The following is a 22,449-nucleotide window of genomic DNA, read 5'->3' on the forward strand; positions in this document are numbered from 1 at the left end:
TGTATGAGCCCCGGTCATCTAAGTTTACGGAATCCACCGTAAATCCTCACGGAATCCACCGTGGAATATGCCTCCTGACATCATACCCCCGGGGTAGGATAGCAATTGACCTTGATTGCTATTAGCTCAATGTGGAGCTAACAGAGTGGGGAAAGCATTTAAGTCTCTAGCGTGCATCCATTGTGCTTCCTCTACAGGATGGTTCTTAAATTTCACTAGATATCTAGAATACCTTCGGCCAGTTCTAGTGGTCATGTAGTCAGTGTCTATGATGGCTTCGGGTTCAAGTATTTCAGTCTCTTCTTCTAGTAAAGGTGGGTTTTCATAGACAGGGTGGATAGGTAATTGGCCTCTAAATGGTCTCAATAAACTAATATGAAATGTATTATGAATTTTCCAATGAGATGGCAATTCTAACTTGAAAGCATTGTCATTAATCTTATGAATGATTCTAAATGGTCCGTAGAATCTAGGAGCTAATTTGACAACTGGATGTCTATCTACACTTTGCAGTCTACGCTTTTCTATTCTAAGCCAAACATAATCATCAACTTTGAAATTCATAGCTTGTCTTTTCTTGTTGGCTTGTTTGGTATATGATTGTTGGGCTTTAGCAATCATATCCTTAACCTCATCAAAAATAGTGTTATGCATAACAGCAATATCATCAGCACTCTGAATTCTATTAGACAAAGATGCAACAGGTGTAGATAATCTTTATCCATAAATAACTTCAAAAGGTGCTTTCTTTGTAGATGTGTGCGGTGTATTATTGTAAGGAAACTGTAATAAATGTAAATGAATATCCCATGTCTGAGGTTTAGAGATAGTGTATGCATGTAAAAGATCTAAAATAGTGCTATTTGTGGCTTCTGTTTGTCCATTTGTTTCTGGATGAAATGCAGATGAGAAATCAATCTTTGTGCCTAGATTTGCAAACAGTATAATCCAAAAATTATTACAAAATTTAGAATCTCTATCTGAAATAATCACTTTCGGCAATCCATGGTTAGTAAAAATAGTTTTCAAAAATAACTGTGCTGCTTGTGATGCTGTTAAAGTTTTCTTACATGCAATGAAATATGCTTGCTTACTAAATCTATCTACAATTGTCCAAATCATGTCATGGTTAGATTTAGTATTTGGTAAGCCAGTAATGAAATCCATAGATATATGTTCCCAAGGTTTAGATGGAATAGATAAAGGCATTAATAACCCATACTGTTTACCATGATGTCTCTTTATTCTTTGACAAATCAAACATTCAGAAACGAAATTAGGTACATCTGCATCCATATGCGGCCAATAAAAATCTTCAGTTAACATGCGTAATGTAGAAATGATACCTCTATGACCTTGATATGGGGGACAATGAATTTCATTCAAAACAAAAGATCGGAATGGAATAGTAACACACAGTCTCTTTTCAAAGAACATGAATCCATCATTATATGACAATGAATCAATAGGAATGAAATTATTTTGAACTAATTTTTGCCAATCAGAATGAAAAGTAATATCCTGGTGATATGTGTCTTTCATAGCAATCAAAGAATCAAAAGATATGATAGAAATGTTATGAATTGCAGGTCTTCTACTCAATGCATCGGCAACTACATTTTCTTTTCCAGGTTGGTATTGAATGATAGGATGGAAACTTTGAATGAATGAAGCCCATTTGATATGACGGTCAGAAATTTGGGGTTGGCTAAGTAGATGTCTAATGCTTTGCTGGTCGGTCTTTATCATGAATTCTGAACCCATTAAATAATGCTTCCATTTTTTTAATGCTTGTACAACTGCTAAGAGTTCCTTGTCATAAGTGGAATATTTAAGCTCAGAGGGTTTCAGCTTAGAACTAGAATATGCTATTGGATGGTTGTCTTGCATTAGCACGGCTCCCATTCATGATCCGCTAGCATCGGTCACAACTAAAAAGAATGGTCTGTTAAAGTCAGGCAATTGTAGAACAGGGGCATTGGTTAATGCACGTTTGAGTAAGTCAAAGGATTTCTGCTGATTTTCAGTCCATTGATAAACAATGCCTTTCTTAAGAAGTTTGGTCAATGGTAAAGCAAGTAATGAGAAATTACGTACAAACTTCCTATAGAAACTAGCAAGACCAAGGAATGAGCGTAGTTCATGTACATTTTTAGGAACAGGCCAATGCAATATTGCATCAATTTTCTTATGATCAACTTTAATTCCTTCTTTTGATACAATATGACCTAGATATTCTATTTCTGTCTTAAAGAATTCACTCTTGTCAGGATTTGCAAACAATTGATTTTCTTTCAGTAATTGAAAAACTAATGATAAATGCTCATAATGCTCTTTTTCACTTTGACTGAACACTAAAATATCATCAAAGAAAACAATCACACAATACTGATATTTTAGAAAAATACGGTTCATCATTCTACTGAAAGTAGCAGGTGCATTAGTTAATCCAAATGGCATGACTAAGAATTCGTAATGGCTAAACTGTGTCCTGAATGTAGTCTTAAATATGTCGGATCTATCTAGCCTCACCTGATGATATCCAGACTTAAGGTCAATTTTACTAAATATAGAAGATCCTTGCAGTTTGTCCATAAGGTCATCAACTCTAGGTATAGGATACCTATTCTTTACAGTGATCTTATTTAATGCTCGGTAGTCAATACACATACGATAAGTATTATTCTTTTTCTTGACTAAGAGCACAGGTGCACCGAATGGAGAACTGCTAGGTCGAATTAAGCCTCTATTTAGTAATTCTTCAACTTGACTCTGGATTTCTTTTTGCTCTATTTGATTGTGCCTATATGGGGCTTTGCAAGGTGGTTGTGTGCCAGGTATTAGGTCAATCTTATGGTCTTCTGGACGTGATGGAGGTAAACCTGGTGATAGGTCTTCTGCAAAACAATCCTTAAAATATGCGAGAAATTCCTTATGCCTAGGGTGCATATGATTTTCCTTTGCATGCAATTCATTCACCCAAATGAGATATGATTTAGTATTCTTGCGTAGTGCACGTTTTGCTTGAGTATGCGAAAGCAGTGGAAAAATATGAGATGCATGCATACCAAATAATGCAATAGATTTTCCTTGAAAATTAATATTCATTGTGTGTGTGGAATAATCTATATTGGGATTATGTTGGTGTCTCCATGGCATTCCTAGAATAATGTCACTTGACTGTAATGGGACAACTAAGAAATTTCTTCTTTCAATGTATGGACCAATTTGAATTTCAAAATCTTGAACTTCTTGTGTGCCATTGTACCTAGTGCCTAAAAATGCAGCTTTTATGCGATAGTGCGTAGGTACAGTATGCAATTTTAATTCCTTTACCAATTTTGCTGAAATAAAGTCATGGGTACTACCGTCATCATGCAATATAGTTCTTTCTTTTCCATGCACCATACATTTCATAGTCAACAATGAATGTAAAGCAGGAATACCTGGTAAAGTGTCGGAAGTAGTAGTAATATCATCCTCTTCTTCAGTGAAATCTGGCATATCCTCATGCTCTTCTTCGTCCATGGCTCCAAGGTAGTTGATATGTGCTGATGGCTTCTTTGAATGACAATTTGCTGCGAGATGCCCTGGCTGGTGACACTTGTAGCATACTATTGGCTTGGCTTTGGTCACATTATTTGCAATGGCTGGGAGTCTGGGTATATTTGGATTTGCTTGTGGAATAGGCTTAGAATTTGAATTGACAGTGGATGGTAATCAGGTGGTTTAGGCCAATTCTTGCGGAAAGATGGTGATGAAAAATGACCTGGATTAAACCTTCTGAAATTGGAATTGAATTGTTTAGATCCATAATTACCGTTTGCTTGGAATGGCTGTGGTCGTCGATCTCTTCCACGTAACTTATCTTCAGTGTCGTGAGCTAAGGAGATGGCGTCTTCAAGGGTAGCAGGCTTGAACATGTTCACTTCAGCGTAGTAATGTCCAAGAAGTCCAGACATGTACTTCCGCTTATGTCTCGTCTCTGGTACGTCTTCAAGCATGCGTAGCTGTAGGAGTGCATTCCAAAAACGCTCTGTATACTGTGGAATAGGCTCACGATCTCGCTGTTGAAGTAAATCCCATTGCTTGATAGCCTTCTCATGAAATTGCGGTGGAAGAAAATTTTGCATGAACTTCTTCTTGAAATCTTCCCATGTAGCAAGACATTCTATACTCTTGCGGACTACAGTCCACCAAAGTGATGCTCTGTCTATCAGATGATTAGTAACACACTTGATTTTATCTTTTTCGGGATAAGTTTCCTCATGGAAATAGTCATCAAACTGGCTAATGAATGATAAAACAGTCTTTCCTTCTCTTATGCCATTGAAAGTGCGAAACTTGAAACTTCGTTTACTTATCTTGGATTCCTTGCGAATGGTTTGTGCTTCAAGGGTGGCGTCGATGGTATGGCGAATCAAATCTTCAGCTTGAGGTTCTTCTTTATCGGTGGACGCTCTTTGTAGCTTTGTCAATTGCGCTTGCAAGGCTTGCCTAGCTCTTCGCTCTTCTTCCAATTGCAGCATGATAAGATCCAGCTTTTGTTCCATGGTAGGCTCGGGTAGATCGTCTTCAGCCATAGGATCATCCATATGTGGGGTAGTCATCCTATAAAACTCAACAAACCTTTCTCACTCAAAATCAGTTAGCGGGATGAGCGTAGCTCAAATTTGGGGTTACAAGGCTATGTGTTTTTTTGGATATTTCTTCTTCAATTTTCAGAAATTCTGCAATATTTCTGTCTCCGTTTGCTAAAAGTACTTCAAGGAACTTGTAGATAGGTAGAACAGCTTGCTGCAAACAACTTTCCAGTTCAGAGTTTTTGCATACGAACAAGTCTTCTATGAGTTTTAAGCACTAGTCAGTTCTGATTTAGTCTGACTTGTAGAGTTGCAGACTTAGCAGACTTGCAGAGTTGTTGACTTGCTGGACTTAGGCCGACTTGCAGAACTTGCAGAACTTGATTAGAGTCGACTTACGGAACTTGACTTCAGAAGTGCGAGACCCGGAGTTACTGAACTTGTCTACCCAGTATAACTTGCAGAGAATTGTGTGACTTAGCTTAAGGAATTAAGCTTTAGCTTAATAAGCTTAATAACTTAGGCTTTGTGGAGATGAAGAGCCGTCAGAAAACGGCGCAAATCGTGGAGGACAAGAATATGTGTTTGATGACGTCGCGCAAATTTCGGACCCACTCAGTTACTTCGTTAATGAATTTTGTGGAGCTTCTTTACTTCCTTAAGCCTTTAAGCTTGTAGACTAAGATTTTTGAAGAAAAAGATATGGGCTTCTTACTGTTTTATCCACGACTTGTTTATGGAGATGAGGGAGTGGTCCTCCGCCTACAGAGCTTGGTCCTTCGCGATCTGACAGTGGAAACAGGGGTTCTTGATCACCAGAAGTCTGCCTGTATCGACGGTTCGCGACGAGATTGACTGTAGGGCCCGTTTGTTCCTGGAGCTCCGCCTTTGCCCGAGATTGGTAGCGATTGGAAGCTCTTGATCTCTGCTCCACTCTAATACCACTGGTGCGCAGATCGGTCGCAGATAGCTCACATGGTGAATCCCGGAAGGTCCCCAAGAACAAAGTACTCTACCTTTTTGCACAAAAACCCATGTAAAAGCATGCACGACAAGAGGTAAGAGACAAATTGGGTTCAATCTCCCCCATGCCTTATGTGAGCGCTTCACAAAGCATGTATTTTATGTATATTTCCAATCTTCATGCTCAATAATAGCCCAATTACAAAAATATGACAAGCTTTTAGCTTTTGAGTTTGCTTTCTACAAAAATAGGAAAAATAAAGCTAATGGACGGTGCCCATAGAGTCTGGCACGCCCAATCTCAATGTCCAAATAGAAATAACATATCCGGGCGCATAAGCGCATACAAAATAATAATCGATAATCAATGTCTCAATAGACATAACAAAATATAGGCGTGGCGCCTATCAAAATATAGTCCAAATGTCGAATACCCGCTAGACTCCAATGCTTTCCTCCGCCACTGCTGCTATCTCTACACATCAATTGAAGCATTCACAATCGTTAGTAAAATAATACAATTAAACCGACAAAAGTGAATACCTAGCAGTCTTCAGCTACATAAATAAATCAACTGGTTAGAAATAAATCCTAACCTTAATTTATTACGAGTGCGCACTCTAAACTCATAAACGTTTATTAATTTAATATGCATTTTGCGGAATCACCCGCTATGGAATCACCCATGTACACACTAAATTAATGAAACGCCCAAAAAGGACAGGCGTCCCCATCAACTTCTCGCACAAAGAATCCTCTTTGTGTATGAGCCCCGGTCATCTAAGTTTACGGAATCCACCGTAAATCCTCACGGAATCCACCGTGGAATATGCCTCCTAGCATCAGGGCGTGCCAGACTCTATGGGCACCGTCCATTAGCTTTATTCCTATTTTTATAAAAGCAAACTCAAAAGCTAAAAGCTTATCATATTTTTGTAAATTGGGCTATTATTGAGCATGAAGATGGAAATATACATAAAATACATGCTTTGTGAAGCGCTCACACAAGGCATGGGGGGAGATTGAACCCAATTGGTCTTTTGCTCTTGTCGTTCATGCTTTTTACATTGTAATTTGTGCAAAAAGGTAGAGTTCATTGTTCATGGGGACCTTTCGGGATTCACTACGTGAGCATACAGCGACCGATCTGCGCACCATTTATACAGTATATTAGTGAATCTATATTTAAGGCTCAAATTGCTAAGATTAAATTGTCTCCTTTTTTTAGTTTAATGTTAGATGAGTCTATAGATATAGGAAATAGGTAAAATATGATTGTCTATGTTTCTTTTTTGGATCATTATGAACATGTCACCATGTTTCTAGGGTTAATAGAGCTAGATAATGGGACTACATCTTGTCTATATGATATATGTGATGATTTCATGTCAAAATGTGGGCTAGATATTTCAAAAATGGTTTGTTTTGGCTTTGATGGTGCCTCTGCAATTATAGGTTATGATACCAGATTATCTACTAGGTTGAAAACAAATAATCCATTCATGACAAATATTCATTGCTTGCACATAGGATGAGCTTATGTTTAGCTGATACAATAAAAAATTTTAAAATTGCACAAAGCATTGATGCATGCACGAATTCAATTACTTCTTTTTTCTCAAAAAGTGCTTGTAGAATTAAAGCATTAGAGAACTTACAAGAAGAGTTTAATTGTGCGGTTTTACATTTCAGTCATATTCACAAGGTACGATGGCTTAGTAGACAAATTGTTTTAAAAAAAATGTGTGATTCTTATGAGACAATATTAGCACATACTCAAATAGAAAATATGACTCTTTTTTATAAATTATCAATCTTAGAGTTCATGTACAATTTACATTTTCTATTTGATGTCTTTCATAGATTAGGCATGTTGAGTAGAGTTTTTCAAAGTGATTTTGTGGATTTTATGGCCATAACTAGCTTTATAAATATTGAGATAAGAGCATTAGAAAAAAAAAAATGATCCCATTGTTGATCTAAATGCATCAACACATGATAGATGTGACTTTGACATCATACTCGATATTATGGACCACCAAGCGGTCAATCATATACTCTCGGAGCTTCCATTTGAGGTATTTATTACATGAGTATTAAAACTTCAAGAAAAGTTGATGGATATGATTTAGATGTATGTATCACATTTCAAAAGTTATTCGTAAAATCTATTATAGAGAACTTAAAACAATGCTTGTGTGATGATGAGATCATAGGATGTTTTAAAGCACTTGCACCATGCTCTTTTCCATCAAAGAAGGAAGCTTTTAGTGACTTAGGAAATTCAAAAATAGAGAAATTAGTTGAGTTTTATGGAGAAGAAAAGATTAGTGCTGCTGTGAGATGTATGACCCATTAGTTAGGAAATACGAAACAAAAAGAGAATATCAATCCTTTAAGCTTCAAGCCCCATTTGAATGGCATAAATGGAGCTTAAAAGATACATGGATTGCCATAGCTAGAAATCCCATAATGAGGGAGAAATGTCCTATGTTATTGAGATTGGCTAACATTGCAATATTACAATGTTGTAGTACAGCCTCGTGAGAGAGGTTTTAGCAACAAAAAAAAAAAGATCAAATCAAAGCTATGAAATCATTGAATGTAAGGACCATTGAGTCTTTGATGAGAGTATCTATAGAAGGTCCTTTGCTATGAGATTTTGATTTCTTAGATACACTAGAGATGTGGAGACGAGGTGCAAAAGATAGGTAGACATATTTTGGAGATGCTACAATGTAAATTGTATTTTTAACTTGTTTCTTTGATATATGTATTTGTAATCTAAATAAGTTTTGTTAATATATTTTGAAATGTGAATGTAGGTTGAATAATATGGGATAAGCATTAAGCTATCGACAAGCATAGATACTACTTTTTTCTTTTCAAAAAGTTTTCATTTGCTCAACTTATATTCAAGTATGTCTTTTCTTTCCAAGAGAAGTTAAAATTTTTAGATGATTTATCACTTTACAAAACATTATTTGATATTGCCAATGATGATATTATCTCGATCTTTGCTATATGTTAAAGCAAAGAAGAGAATGGGTAGACTCTAGATAATATCTACATTGTGTTAGTTATCCTTCCCTAGAAAACTAATTCTCTATGTGACATTCAAACGAAATGCTTTTCATACATATAGCCTTCCATATTGGAAGTGTCAAATTCTAGTATCGTGTCAAAAGAAATTTGAAAAAAAAACTCAACCTTCTAAGTAGACATGCTAACTCAAATTACAACAAGAAGATCGCATTTAAATAAAACCCTTCAAATATATTTTAGTTTAAAATTGTAATATTTCAATTAAATATAAAAATACAAATAACTATTAAATATTCAACAACCTAGCAATGGTCCTAACTTCTTGCCAACTTGGATTTTAAATTTTCACATATGTGATCACTGATCCATTGAGTTAATGGACTTACCTATAGGAGGCTACTAATAATTAGCTCTTCTTTCTTCATTCACTAGTTTTTTTAACGCACACGCGCGCGCACGCGCACACACACACAAACAAAATTTGAGGACTCTTGAGTCACGACACTGTTCAACATCGTTGAGCAATGAGCGCTTTCTTCTCCTCCTAGTACAGGCCTGCAGCGGCTGTGTGATTGCGCAGTGTGCTAGGGTTGGAGCCTGGGGGGCCGCAGCCACGAGCGTTTTCAAGTTGCATCTTTCCTCCTCTACGGCCTTACAAGCTATGTGACTATGCTAGGGCTGGAGCGTGGGGGGCAACCGGGTCTACGAGCATTCGAAGTTCAACCTTTCCTCAACGCACTCAATGCTACGTTGATGGTGGCAGATGCACGGTGTGCTCAGGCAGCAAGCTCTCGAGTCTACTGTCTCATCAGTGCTTGACACATGATGCTTGTCACTCGAGCAGCCTTGAAGCTCATCGCAGCTCGCTTGTGGCTTCACTCGACATGGGACGTACTCCAGCCTTGAAGCTCATCACTTGTGGCTTCACTAAACAAAAGTGCAGGTAGAAGCTCATCACTTGTGGCTTCACTAAACAAAAGTGCTACCTCCGGAGACTAGACTTCAAAGTTTGGAGTTGAGCAAAACTTTGAGCTCTCTCTCTCTCTTCTGGTTTGATTCTAGACTCTAGAGTCCAAACTTCAAAGTCTCGACTTGAGCAAAACTCTCTCTATCTCACAGGTGATAGCTTTATGCAATAGTGGCACAATCCACCCCCGCTTGAACCAAGCTTCAAGCACAAGCTGTTTGGATTTTGGGGCCTTGACAAGTTAGTTAAGAGATTGATTTCTCTCCATCTCTATCTCTTAGTGGACATATCAGAGGCTAGAGGAAACATTTGTAAGTATCCCTCCCCCGTCTTTCTCACCATGTTGTGTTAGTATATTTCTCTATTTGGTGATTGATCTGATACAACAATAGTTGAAGTCTATCTCTTTCTCTATCACAAAAACTTGAATGGGTAGATATCAAGTGCACACATCTCTTTCTTTCTCTATTTCCCCAATAGTGAGCAGCTTAGTAGAACCACGAATTTTTCTACTATGGGCAACAAAATCGAAGGTGTGTCTCTATTTATTTGTCTATAACATAAAAAATATTATTTGAGTATTGATTGTTTGATGCTATTATGCTTGTTTAGTGTTTAGTGTTTAGTGTTTGAGTTTTATATGTAGGTGATATGAATAAATTTGACTGTGCTGAAACTTCTTAAGTCATTATGAATCACGATAGTGTATTTGAAGCCTCAGCAAGTCTATGTTAGTTTTCTACTCCTTTAGTGGTTCATCTCTATTTTTCCTTATATGCGTATCCCCAAGGCTAGGATTCATTTTGAAATCTTAAAATTTATGTTTTTTCTACTTTTAGATCATTTTTGTGAGTATCTAAACTATATGCATCTATCACTAATTAGAGGTAATACTTATGAATTTTGTCAAGGTTTTTTGGTAGTGGTGCATATTTTGAGTCCATCTATGTTATTAGTTCCCTTCATATGTAGAAAAATGAGTGGTTGTGAAAAAGCAAACTACTTACCTTTTTAGTTTATCTATTGATACAACTTTCTATCATGTAAGAATAATAATTTTGTTGTTAAATAGAGTACAAAGGAGTGTATATTCATATGTGCAACATATGCACCATAAAATCTTTTAATTGTGTTGAACTTGATTGTATTGTAGGGAAATATAAGTAGATGAGGCACATTGTTTGGATATATACAAGGAGCACAAAGTGCAATATTGAGAAGAAGTCAGTGTAAACTTAAGGGTGTTCTAGCCAATAGGTAAGCTTCATCAATGCTCTAGCATCTAACTTGTAAAATAACCACATTGAAATGTGATGTAATTGCTTTATATGATATGGACATTTTTATGTTATTGATTTGGTCTACATATAAGGAAATGAGTATATTCATATGAGTTGAAGTATTGCATTTGTTTTGCTTGTCTTTTTATAAGTTTTTGGTTGCATACACATTAGTTTTAAGATTTGGTTAATATATACTTTTGGAATGGGGAGACCAAGAAAGGATAAACGCCAACGATTGCTAGAGCAATCAGGAGTTGCTATATCATATATGCATCATGCTAAAAATGAAAGTGAATATCATTGTGTTCTCAATGAAAGAAAAAGAATATATATCCGCACCTATGTCTCTCCATGTGGTGCACAGATCGATCGCCGTATGCGCACGTAGTGAGCGTCAGAAGGTCCCCAAGAACAAAAGAACTCTACTTTTTACACAAAAACCAATGAAGAAAGCTTGCACGACATGAACAAGAGACCAATTGGGTGCAATCTCTTCCCATGCCTTGTGTAAGCGCTCCACAAAGCATGTATTTTATATATTATTCATCTTCAAGTTCAAGAAATAGCCCAATTTATAAATTAACACGCTTAAGATTTTGTGTTTGCTTTTGTGCCACTAAAGAATTAAAGCTATTGGATGCCTAAGAAGTCAGGCGGTACCCAAATACAATGTCTAATACAAATATTTAAATCGTGCATCCATGCGCATACAAAAATAATAAATAAATATCAAGCACTTTAATAAATAAGCACGATAAAATATAGGCGTCATGCCTAAGATACGCGCCCATCAAAAATTGATGATAATTTGAATACACGCTATCCTCCAATGCTTCCCATTGCCACCGCTGCTTGCTCTACACATCAACTGAAGCATTCACAATTGTTAGAAAAATAATACAATTAAACTGACAAAAGTGAATACCTAGCAGTCTTCAGCTACAAAAATAAATTGGTTAGAAAACAATCCTAACCTTAATTTATTACGAGTGCGCACTCTAAACTCATAAACGTTTATTAATTTAAATATGTATTTTGCAGAATCACCTGCTATGGAATCACCCACTTACACATTAAATTAACAAAACACCCGAAAAGGATAGGCGTCCCCATCAATTTCTCGCACAAAGAATCCACTTTGTGTATGAGCCATGGTAATAAAATTTTACGGAATCCACCGCAAAACCTCACGGAATCCACCGTGGAATATGCCTCCTGGCATCACATCCGCGGGGTGGGATAGGAATTGTCCTCAATTGCTATTAGCTCAATGTGGAGCTAACAGTGTGGGGAAAGCACTTAGATCTCTAGCGTGCATCCATTGGGCCTCTTTAACAGGATGATTTTTAAACTTGACCAAATATCTAGAATATCTATGGCCAATTCTAGTGGTCATAAAGTCAATATCTATAATAGTTTCAGGCTCAAGGATTTCAGCTTCATTATCTAGCAAAGGGGGGTTTTCATAGACAGGATGTGCAGGTAGTTGTCCTCTAAAGGGTCGTAATAAACTGACATGGAAAGTGTTGTGGATTTTTCAATGTTGTGGTAATTCTAGTTTAAATGCATTGTCATTGATTTTGTGTATGATCTTGAATGATCCATAAAATCTAGGTGCTAATTTGACAACGGGGTATTTATCTACACTTTGTAATCTTCGTTTTTCAATTCGTAACCAAACATAATCATCAACTTTAAAATTCATAGCCTGTCTTTTCTTGTTTGCTTGTTTTGTGTATGATTGCTGGGCTTTGGCAATCATATCGTTAACTTCATAAAAAATAGTAGCATGCATATTAATAATATCATCAGCAGTTTGAATTTTGTTTGATAATGATGTAACAAGTGTAGGCAATCGATATCCATAGATAATTTTAAATGGTACTTTATTTATAGCTATATGTGGTGTGTTATTATATGCAAACTGAAGTAAATGTAGATATGTATCCCATGTGTGTGGTTTTGAAATAGTGTAAGCACACAAAAGATCTAAAATAGTACTGTTAGTATCTTCTGTTTGACCATTTGTTTTAGGATGAAATACAGATGAAAAATCAATCTTTATTCCTAAGTTAGCAAACAAGGTAATCCAAAAATTATTGTAGAATCTAGAATCACGATCAGAAATAATGACTTTTGGTAAACCATGGTTAGTAAAAACAGTTTTAAAAAACAATTGAGTAGTTTGAGATGCAGTTAAAGTTTTCTTGCATGGAATAAAATATGCTTGTTTGCTAAACCTGTCTACAACAGTCCAAATCATATCATGGTTAGCTTTAGTGTTAGGTAGACCAGTGATAAAATCCATTGAAATCTGTTCCCATGGTCGTGATGGAATGGATAATGGTATTAGTAAACCATATTGTTTACCATGGTGTCTTTTAACTCGTTGACAAATTAAGCATTCAAATACAAAGTTAGATACATCAGTGTCCATATGTGGCCAATAAAAATCTTCAATCAATATACACAAAGTAGATATAATTCCTCTATGATCTTGATATGGAGGACAATGAATTTCATGCAAAACAAATAATCGAAATGGAACAGTCACACATAATCTTTTTTCATAAAACATAAATCCATTAGTATAAGACAGTGAATCAATAGGAATCCAATTATTTGCAACTAGTTTATTCCAATTAGCTTGAAAAGTAGGATCTTGATGAGATAAGTATCTTTCATAGAAATAAGGGAATCAAATGATATCACAGAAATATTTTGAATTACCGGTCTTCTACTCAAAGCATCAGCAACAACATTCTCTTTTCCAGGTTGATATTGTATAAGGGAATGAAAACTTTGAATAAAAGCGTCCCATTTAATGTGTCGGTCAGATATTTGTGGTTGATTAAGGAGATGTCTAATGCTTTGTTGGTCAATTTTGATCATGAATTCAGATCCCATTAAATAATGTTTCCATTGACGTAAGGCTTGTACTATGGCTAATAATTCATTGTCATAGATAGAATATTTAAGTTCAGATGGTTTGAGTTTGCAGCTAGAGTAAGCTATAGGATGAGAATCTTGCATAAGGACTACTCCTATTCCGGATCCACTAGCATCAGTAACTACTAATAAGAATGGTCTATTGAAGTCAGGTAATTGTAATACAAGAGCATGAGTTAAAGCATGTTTCAGCAAATCAAAGGACTTTTGTTAATTGTCAAACCAATTATACACAATACCCTTCTTTAAGAGTTCTGTCAAAGGTAATGCAAGTAATGAGAAATTTCTCACAAATTTTCTGTAAAAGCTAGCAAGACCTAGAAAAGAATGTAATTCATGCACATTTTTGGGTATGGGCCAATTTAAAATTGCTTCTATCTTTTTAGGGTCGACTTTAATACATTCTGATGAAATAATATGTCTTAGATATTCAATTTCTGGTTGGAAGAATTCACTCTTTTCTAGATTAGCATATAATTAATTGTCTTTTAATAACTTAAAAATTAAAGACAAATGTTCATAATGCTTATTCTCATTTTTACTAAAAACTAATATATCATCAAAGAAAACAATGATACAATGCTGATGTTTCAGAAATATGTGATTCATCATACGACTGAATGTGGCTGGTGCATTAGTTAAACCGAAAGGCATAACCAGAAATTCATAGTGTCTAAATTGTGTTCTAAATGCAGTTTTGAATATATCAGATTTGTCCAATCTTACTTGATAATATCCAGATTTAAGATCTATCTTACTGAATATGGCAGATCCTTGTAGCTTATCCATAAGATCATCTACCCTAGGAATCGGGTATCTATTCTTAATAGTAATTTTATTTAGGGCACGATAATCAGTGCACATGCGATAAGTATTATTTTTCTTTTTCACTAATAAAACAAGTGCACTAAATGGAGAACTACCATGTCTAATTAATCCTCGGTTAAGAAATTTTTCTATTTGATTTTGAATTTCTTTATGTTCACTTTGGTTATGTCTATATGGTGCTTTACATGGTGGTTGTGTTCCAGGAATTAAATCTATCTTATGATCTTCATGTCGTGAAGGTGGTAATCCAGGTGGTAAATCAGCAGCAAAACAATCTTGGAATTGCGTAAGAAATTGTGTATGCCTAGGATGCATCTGTTTTTCTTTAGCTTGAAGTTCATTCACCCATATTAAATAGGATTTGCTACTTTTATGTAATGCACATTTAGCCTGAGTATGAGTAAGCAATGAAAAATTATTGGAAGCGTGCATACCATGCAGTGTGATTTGTTTTCCTTGAAAATAAATTTTAATTGAATGCGTAGAATAATCTATATCAGGATTGTATTGATGACGCTAGGGCATTCCTAAGATAATGTCACTAGACTGCAAAGGTACAACTAAGAAATTTCTTCGTTCAGTATATTCACCAATTTTAATTTTTAAATTATGCACCTCTTGTGTTCCATTATATCTCGTACCTAAGAATGCAGCCTTGATGCAATAATGTGTAGAAATAGTTTGTAAATTCAATTCTTTGACTAATTTTGCAGAAATAAAGTCATGTGTGCTCCCATCATCATGTAAAATAGTCTTTTCTTTATCATGCACAAAACATTTCATTGTTAATAAGGAATGGGGAGTTGGCATATTTAGCAAAGTATCCGAAGTATTACCAATGTCGTCTTTCCTCACGTTCTTCATCTTCGATTGCTCCCAGGTAATTGATATGGACGGATGGCTTTTTAGATTGACAATTGGCTGCTATCTAGATGTCCAGGTTGATGAGATTTGTAACAAACTATGGGTTTTGCTTTGAATACATTATTAGTAATGGCAAGAAGTTTAGGAATGTTGGGATCTATCTTGGTCGGTGGTAGATCGTTGCAGATTGGCCAATTGAACTTGCAAAGCTTATCGTGCTCTTCGTTTCTCTTGAAGCTGCATCATAATCAAATCCAACTTTTGCTCCATTGATGGTTCGGGTAAATCACCTTCAGCCATAAGATCGTCTATGTTTTGATCAGTCATCCTGCAAAATTCCAAAAGACCTCACACACTCAAAACCTTGTTAGAGGGATGAGCGTAGCTCAAAGGCGGGTTTACAAGGCTTGTATATATATATATATATATATATTAGTTTGGCTTTTGTAGTATGTCTCCTTTACGATTGCGAAATTCGATGTCACAACCATCTTCCAAGAAAATAATTGTACGTATAGTCTGCGTATTGATAATTGATTGTTGTAATCTGCTTCTGTCAATTCACAGGTGTGAACAGGGGCTTCCAGAGAATAGTAAAGTGGGTCGTGTATAACTGAATACGAATTGCCGCTATTGTAGTTGTTTGAGATGACTTGTTAGACTTTAGTAACTTGAGGAACTTGGAGGATTTGGAACTTTAAGCTTTAGTGACTAAGCTTAATTTTTGAGGACCAGAGGACGTTTTCAGCGGAATCGACGGTGGCCAGTTCATACTGCCACCGTAGGCGGAATAAAACGACTAATGAAGATTTTAATAAGCTTCTTTTTGAAGCTTATAAGCTTATTATGAAAGCTTAAAAGCTATGAAGGAAAATTCTTATTTGTTCTTCCACGACTTCTTGAAGGATCTATCCACGTGATCCTCCACCTACAGAGGCTGGTCCCTCGCGATCTGAGTATACAGCAGAGGGCTCTTGACTGCCAAGAACACGCTGGTATTGACCGTTTACCACGAGACTGACTGTAGAGCTCAATCGTTCCAAGAGCTCCGCCTTCGCGCGAGATCGTAAGCGATTGGAAGCTCTCGATCTCACCTTCGCTCTGATACCACTGGTGCATAGATCGGTCGCCGTATGCGCGTGTAGTGAGCGTCAGAAGGTCCCCAAGAACAAAAGAACTCTACTTTTTACATAAAAACCAATGAAGAAAGCTTGCACGACATGAACAATAGACCAATTGGGTGCAATCTTTCCCCATGCCTTGTGTGAGCGCTCCACAAAGCATGTATTTTATATATTATTCATCTTCAAGCTCAAGAAATAGCCCAATTTACAAAATAGCACGCTTTAGCTTTTATGTTTGCTTTTGTGCTACTAAAGAATTAAATCTATTGGGCGCCCAAGAAGTCAAGCAGTACCCAAATACAATGCCTAATACAAATATTTAAATCGTGCACCCATGCGTATACAAAAATAATAAATAAATATCAAGCGCTTTAATAAATAAGCGCGACAAAATATAGGCGCCATGCCTAAGATACACACCCATAAAAAATTGATGATAATTTGAATACACGCTATTCTCCAATGCTTCCCATTGCCACCGCTGCTTGCTCTACACATCAACTGAAGCATTCACAATTGTTAGAAAAATAATACAATTAAACTGACAAACCTAGCAGTCTTCAGCTACAAAAATAAATTTGTTAGAAATCAATCCTAACCTTAATTTATTACGAGTGCGCACTCTAAACTCATAAATGTTTATTAATTTAAATATGTATTTTGCGAAATCACCCGCTATGGAATCACCCACTTACACATTAAATTAACAAAACGCCCGAAAAGGATAGGCGTCCCCGTCGACTTCTCGCACAAAGAATCCACTCTGTGTATGAGCCTTGGTAATAAAATTTTACGGAATCCACCGCAAAACCTCACGGAATCCACTGTGGAATATGCCTCCTAGCATCACCATGGAAGTTATTGTATCCATGGTCGTACTCTATTATTGATGAGGAGGGTAAGGAAAGGATTAAATGCTCAATGTGCATTGTATTGAGCATGTCTAATCCTTTTGGCGGAAAATGTAGCATCACTATACAAAAGTAAGCCTTAGCTATTCATAATGCATCCGAGTCACATAAGCTAGCGGTTGAACATAAAAAAATTATGGCTAGTGAATATGTGAAGCATATTGAAAAACATATGGAACTTATGGTAGATAATGAGAAGTGTAGAATTAATATTGTGATACAAATCATGTATATAATGGCTATGAAAGATATGTCTTTAGAAGCATTTGAAGATGAATGTAAGTTTCATATGTATATGAAGACTCCAAGTATGCCTCTTACTTCTTAGTATTCAACATACATAAATCCAACTTTAGGAAAATAATTTCTCTTAGCCATCATGTATATGGTATATTGGGAAAAACTGAAGGAAGAGATTGGAGGTAGTCCTTTTTTTTCTATTCTCATTGATGAAAGCACTATTGAGAAGCATCTAATTCCTTATTTTACATACTTGAAGGATGGGGGAATGGGCCCTTGTGAAACTTCCTTTGTAAAAATAATTGTGGTTGAAGATGGCAAGGCTCAATCTATGTACGAAGGTATTTTAAAAGTGCTACAACAACTTGATCTTCCACTCTCTAGATTGGTTGATATGGTTTCGGATGGTGCCACTTCTATGGTTGGAAGAAGATTAGGATTGTTTGCTAAGCTTTCTAAGGATGTACCACATTTTCTTGGGGTGCATTGCATTGCCCATAAGGAAGCTCTTGTGGCCAAAGACACATGCTAATGCTTTGTAGAGATTAGTCATGTTGATAGCTTTGCTAATAAAGAGGGGATTCATGTCTTCGAAGAGTCAAAGTAAACAAACTCATGCTGTCTTTCTTACCTAGGAATTATGAGATAATGAGGATTCATGGAATGAGATGGTTGTCTCGTGGAAATAACATGAAAATGTAAAAATGTTGTGTTTTATCTTTAATAATATTAAGGATGGTTTTATTGTTAGCTCTTTATTTGGGCTGTTTTTTTGTTGTTTTACGTTGGTGAAAGTTTTACCTATATTGTTGGAATGTTGAAAGACTAAATATCCAACAATGTACAAAAAAACAACAAATTTTTAGCTATTATTCACCTCATGGCTATGTACTCAAGGAAGTTAATATTTTAAATCAGAAGTTTCAAGAAAATGATTGTGACATAACAATGATAGGAAGAGAAATAGATGTGCTCATTAGTCTCTTGAAGGATTGGTATATGACTAGTTCATTTGCAAATGGTTCCAAGCACTTAACTACCTTTTCAAAGACAATGAATAACGTATTATTCTCATTCAAGGATAAAAAAGGTATACGACATCGATATGTCTTGCACTTTACTTGATTAGTGGGTAAAGGACAAGTGATCACTCTTGATGGATGCAAATGGCTAGCAAAGGCTTTCATTCTGAGATTAATATCTAACTTTGATGAAAGATTTCAATATAATCATTTTTTAAATACAGTAAAGTTATTTTACCCTAAAAACTATTGGAGGGATGAACAAATTCGAGGTCAAATAGTTCAACATTATCTCACACAACTTTGTGACAAATTTGGCATAGGAGAGAGACATTTGGCTCACTCTAAAAAATGTGAAGGTGAATTGCAAAGATTTGTCTTATATCTCTTTGAGTCTTATCCATCAAAGGGTTGCTTGAAGCGTGGAAGCAATGTAGTGCTGAATTAGAGTGGATGCAAATGTTTCCAGCTCTATTCAAATTATGGCAGATTGTAGTGGTGTTACTAACAAGTTCAACTACTTGTGAAAGAGTTTTTTCTAAGCAAAACTGGGTTAAAAGTGATGAGAGATCATGCTTCTTTCTCTTCACTTTAAATTTGCTCATGTTTATGTCTCTTTCAGCACCAAAAGCACACTAGCAACAATAACTTTCCATATTTCTACTTATGATAAGTATAGAGCAACAACAAATTTTTGTATTTAGACGTTAATCTTTTTTTTTGGCAATTGCTTATAGTTATATAATATCCGATCCATTATGCATGTTCTCTCTCTTTTTGGACTGCTTATAAGCAGCAACAACTCTTTATGATCATACTTTTGAGAGGTATAGCAGCACCAAGTAACATGAATAGCTTCGTATAATCATACCAAGTTTGACATGTGCATAGTAGTTGCAATAACTTTTTGTATTTAGACATCAATATTTTTATTCTTAGTTGCTTATAAAATATGATATCCAATTGTCATGTCCTCTTTTTTTGGATAACTTATAAGTAGCATGAAGAACTTTTTGTTACCATACTTTTAACATATAAATTACAATAGCAACAACTTTTTGTATTTAGAGTCCAATATTTTTCATAGTTGTTATGTGATCCAATGTAATCATAGATTTTAATCTATGTTATTCATGTTATATGCAATGTCAAGATAAGCACTTGATAATTGTTTTTACTTGTTATGTGCTTGAACTTTTGAGTACACACGTAGTACTTTTATTTTAGTTAAGTCTAATCTAGTTTTCTCTAATTTAGTTTTCTACTATTTAGATTGGTTAAGTTGGCATAATGTAAACATAATATTTTATTTAAGTGTTGAACTAGATCAAACTTATATATTTTTAATACATAAGGTGAAGTATACTTAAAGAAAATATCCTTAGTCTAAGAAACGTGCTTTAAAGAGATATTTATCTTCTTAAGGTCATAATACATATTTTCCCATCTTTTTAGAAAAGCAAGCTCGGAGGTTGGCTGTTTCCCCTACATCTTGGCGGTTCAAACGTGGACTCTACTATCACCACATGCACTTATGGCGAAAGGAAAGAAGTCGCACGGTTTGTCTTACCAAGGAAATCGTGTAACAATGTCTCCGAAATTGTCCGAATATTGGCAAGGGCACAATTTCAAACCCTTAACCCTCAAACTTCAAAGCTTTTGTGAATTTTGTCATCCTTGTCACTTGAAAGTTGATGCTCAAAGAGCATCTTTGAAAGAGCAGGCAGTGGGAATGTGTTTCAAAGATCGGCACAACATGAAGTGCGTAGCCTCTGAGTCGCGTGAACATGTGAAGAAATGACGCCCCCAGGGCGCGACGGGCGGTTCTGTCGTCACAAACGTTTGACCTCTTCTTCTCCCACGCAGCTACATCTACCATACCCGATCGTATAAATCCAGTGCTAATTGCAGCTCGATCGACGCTCTGATCTCTCGGGTTTCCGTTGGTAGTCCTCGTCAGGTTCTACATAACTCGCGGGACCTGCTGCCAATACACTCGCACCAGCTACTTGGTGCTAGCCCATAACAACTACAAAACCAAACCGGCTGCTCTCCCTATCGTTCGTCGTCCATTGCTATATACATATAATCCTATGGCTCCGATCACGTCGTCATTCGTGCTGTCTCACATAGCTAAGCTCCTGCTGCCCGCAGATGCGGTGGAGAAGATGGGGCTGACGGACCTGCCCCTCGACAAGTCCATCACAAGCGTGGAGCTTCCCGAGGTGCAGTGCTCCTTTCCTTCGCAGACAATCCACCCGGACTACCTGCAGCTGAAGCAGCTGTCGCAGGAGTGGCTCCTCTCTCGTTTCGGCGAGATGCTGCTGCTGGGCGGCGCCGGTCAAGGCGGCGGCTTCGCGGAGAGCGTGGCCCTCAAGTCGCGCTTTGACATCCTCGTGACGCTGTCGTACGCCAACGGTCTGAGCTCGCGCATGCCAGCCATTATCAAGTTCATGGCGTGGCTGCACATGGTGGACAACCTGTTGGACGAGCCACAGGAGATGGCCGCCGACCCCTCAGCCGCTGCGCTACTGGGGGCGCGGATCATGGCCGTGCTGGAGGATCGTGACGATGACGAGTCCGCCGCAGCAGTTGCAGCTACCAGCTCTACACAGCTCTCGGCACGTGCCCGCCTAGCCATCCGCCTCATCGAGGAGTCGGCGCGCGAGGTGTGGTCGGATCTGCGGAGCGGCATGCCAGTGGGCCAGCAGCAGCGTTTCGTGGGCACGTTCCGCGACTTCCTTCGGGCCACTGCCACCCAGGTGGGCTACCGGCAGAGCGGGCGCCTGGCTGACGTAGAGGAGTACAAGCGGCTGCGGCGGGACTCCAGCTGCTGGAGAGCCTGCGATGTCCTGATTGAGTTCGCCCTCGGCATCGAGCTAGACGATCGCACGCTGGCCCACCCGCTCCTTCTCCGCCTCAGGGATGCCACCCTCTACCACATCTGCTGGCTCAACGACCTTCTCTCCTTCGAGAAGGAATATAAGGACGGAGATTTCTTCAACCTCGTCTCCATCCTCTACTACAACCGCCTCAGGGACTCCATCGAGGCCGCTTCTAGGAGCAGCTCCAGCGGGACTCACGGCGCCGTAACACCTCCCGATCTCCACCAAATCATGGTCGACGTCTCTCAGCTCGTCAAGGACATGGACGAGGAGTGCGTGCGCCTCGTCCGGGACATCCGCAGCGGCTCCGATCCCTCCTTGTATGTAAGCGAGAAGCTGGACGCTTACATCCAAAGCCTCACCTACTGGCTGGGCGGCAACCTCTCCTTCCACTTCGCCGGCATGCGCCACGGGCTTTACACCGCCAGCTACGCCTCCAAGAACCTGCTCGCTCGCCTGCCCGACGCCCTCGCGCACAATCTCGAGCTCTCCACCTGCGAGGCCATTGTAACTGCAACGGCTACTCCCCATCTCGCCCACCGCAAATTACCAGCCGCTCAGGCGGCCTAAGTACAAGCTCATAGTTACCATCCTTAATTATCAGTGGTTCCCCCTCGCTCGGTCCGCGGCCCACCTGTGTTGCCGTTGGCTTTCAGCCACCTATTTGGAAAAGAACCGGTTGCTCCAACACTATTATAATTAAGTTTAATAGCACCGGCCTGAATTCGAATAAGTTTTCTTGCGCCACAGCTATTGCCGAACCTTTGATTGCAGTACTATTTTTT

At 37.7% G+C, this 22,449-nt stretch overlaps 1 protein-coding gene across 1 annotated transcript; it reads left to right on the top strand.

Moving 5' to 3' along the window:
- Positions 1-20,872: 20,872 nt before the first annotated feature.
- LOC148033591 (microbial Terpene synthase-like protein 13) lies at positions 20,873-22,234 on the top strand. The gene has a single exon (XM_087680939.1). The coding sequence runs from the start codon at positions 20,873-20,875 to the stop codon at positions 22,232-22,234; it is 1,362 nt and encodes a 453-aa protein (XP_087537065.1).
- The last annotated feature ends 215 nt before the right edge of the window (positions 22,235-22,449 follow it).

The sequence above is a fragment of the Lygodium microphyllum genome, chromosome 7, assembly GCF_053477565.2.
Source record: "Lygodium microphyllum isolate KBCC chromosome 7, Lygodium_microphyllum_v1.1.10, whole genome shotgun sequence".
Taxonomy (NCBI): Eukaryota; Viridiplantae; Streptophyta; class Polypodiopsida; order Schizaeales; family Lygodiaceae; genus Lygodium; species Lygodium microphyllum.

Coding starts and splice junctions, on each gene's coding strand:
- LOC148033591 (XM_087680939.1), top strand. CDS start 20,873: ATGGCTCCGATCACGTCGTCATTCGTGCTGTCTCACATAGCTAAGCTC.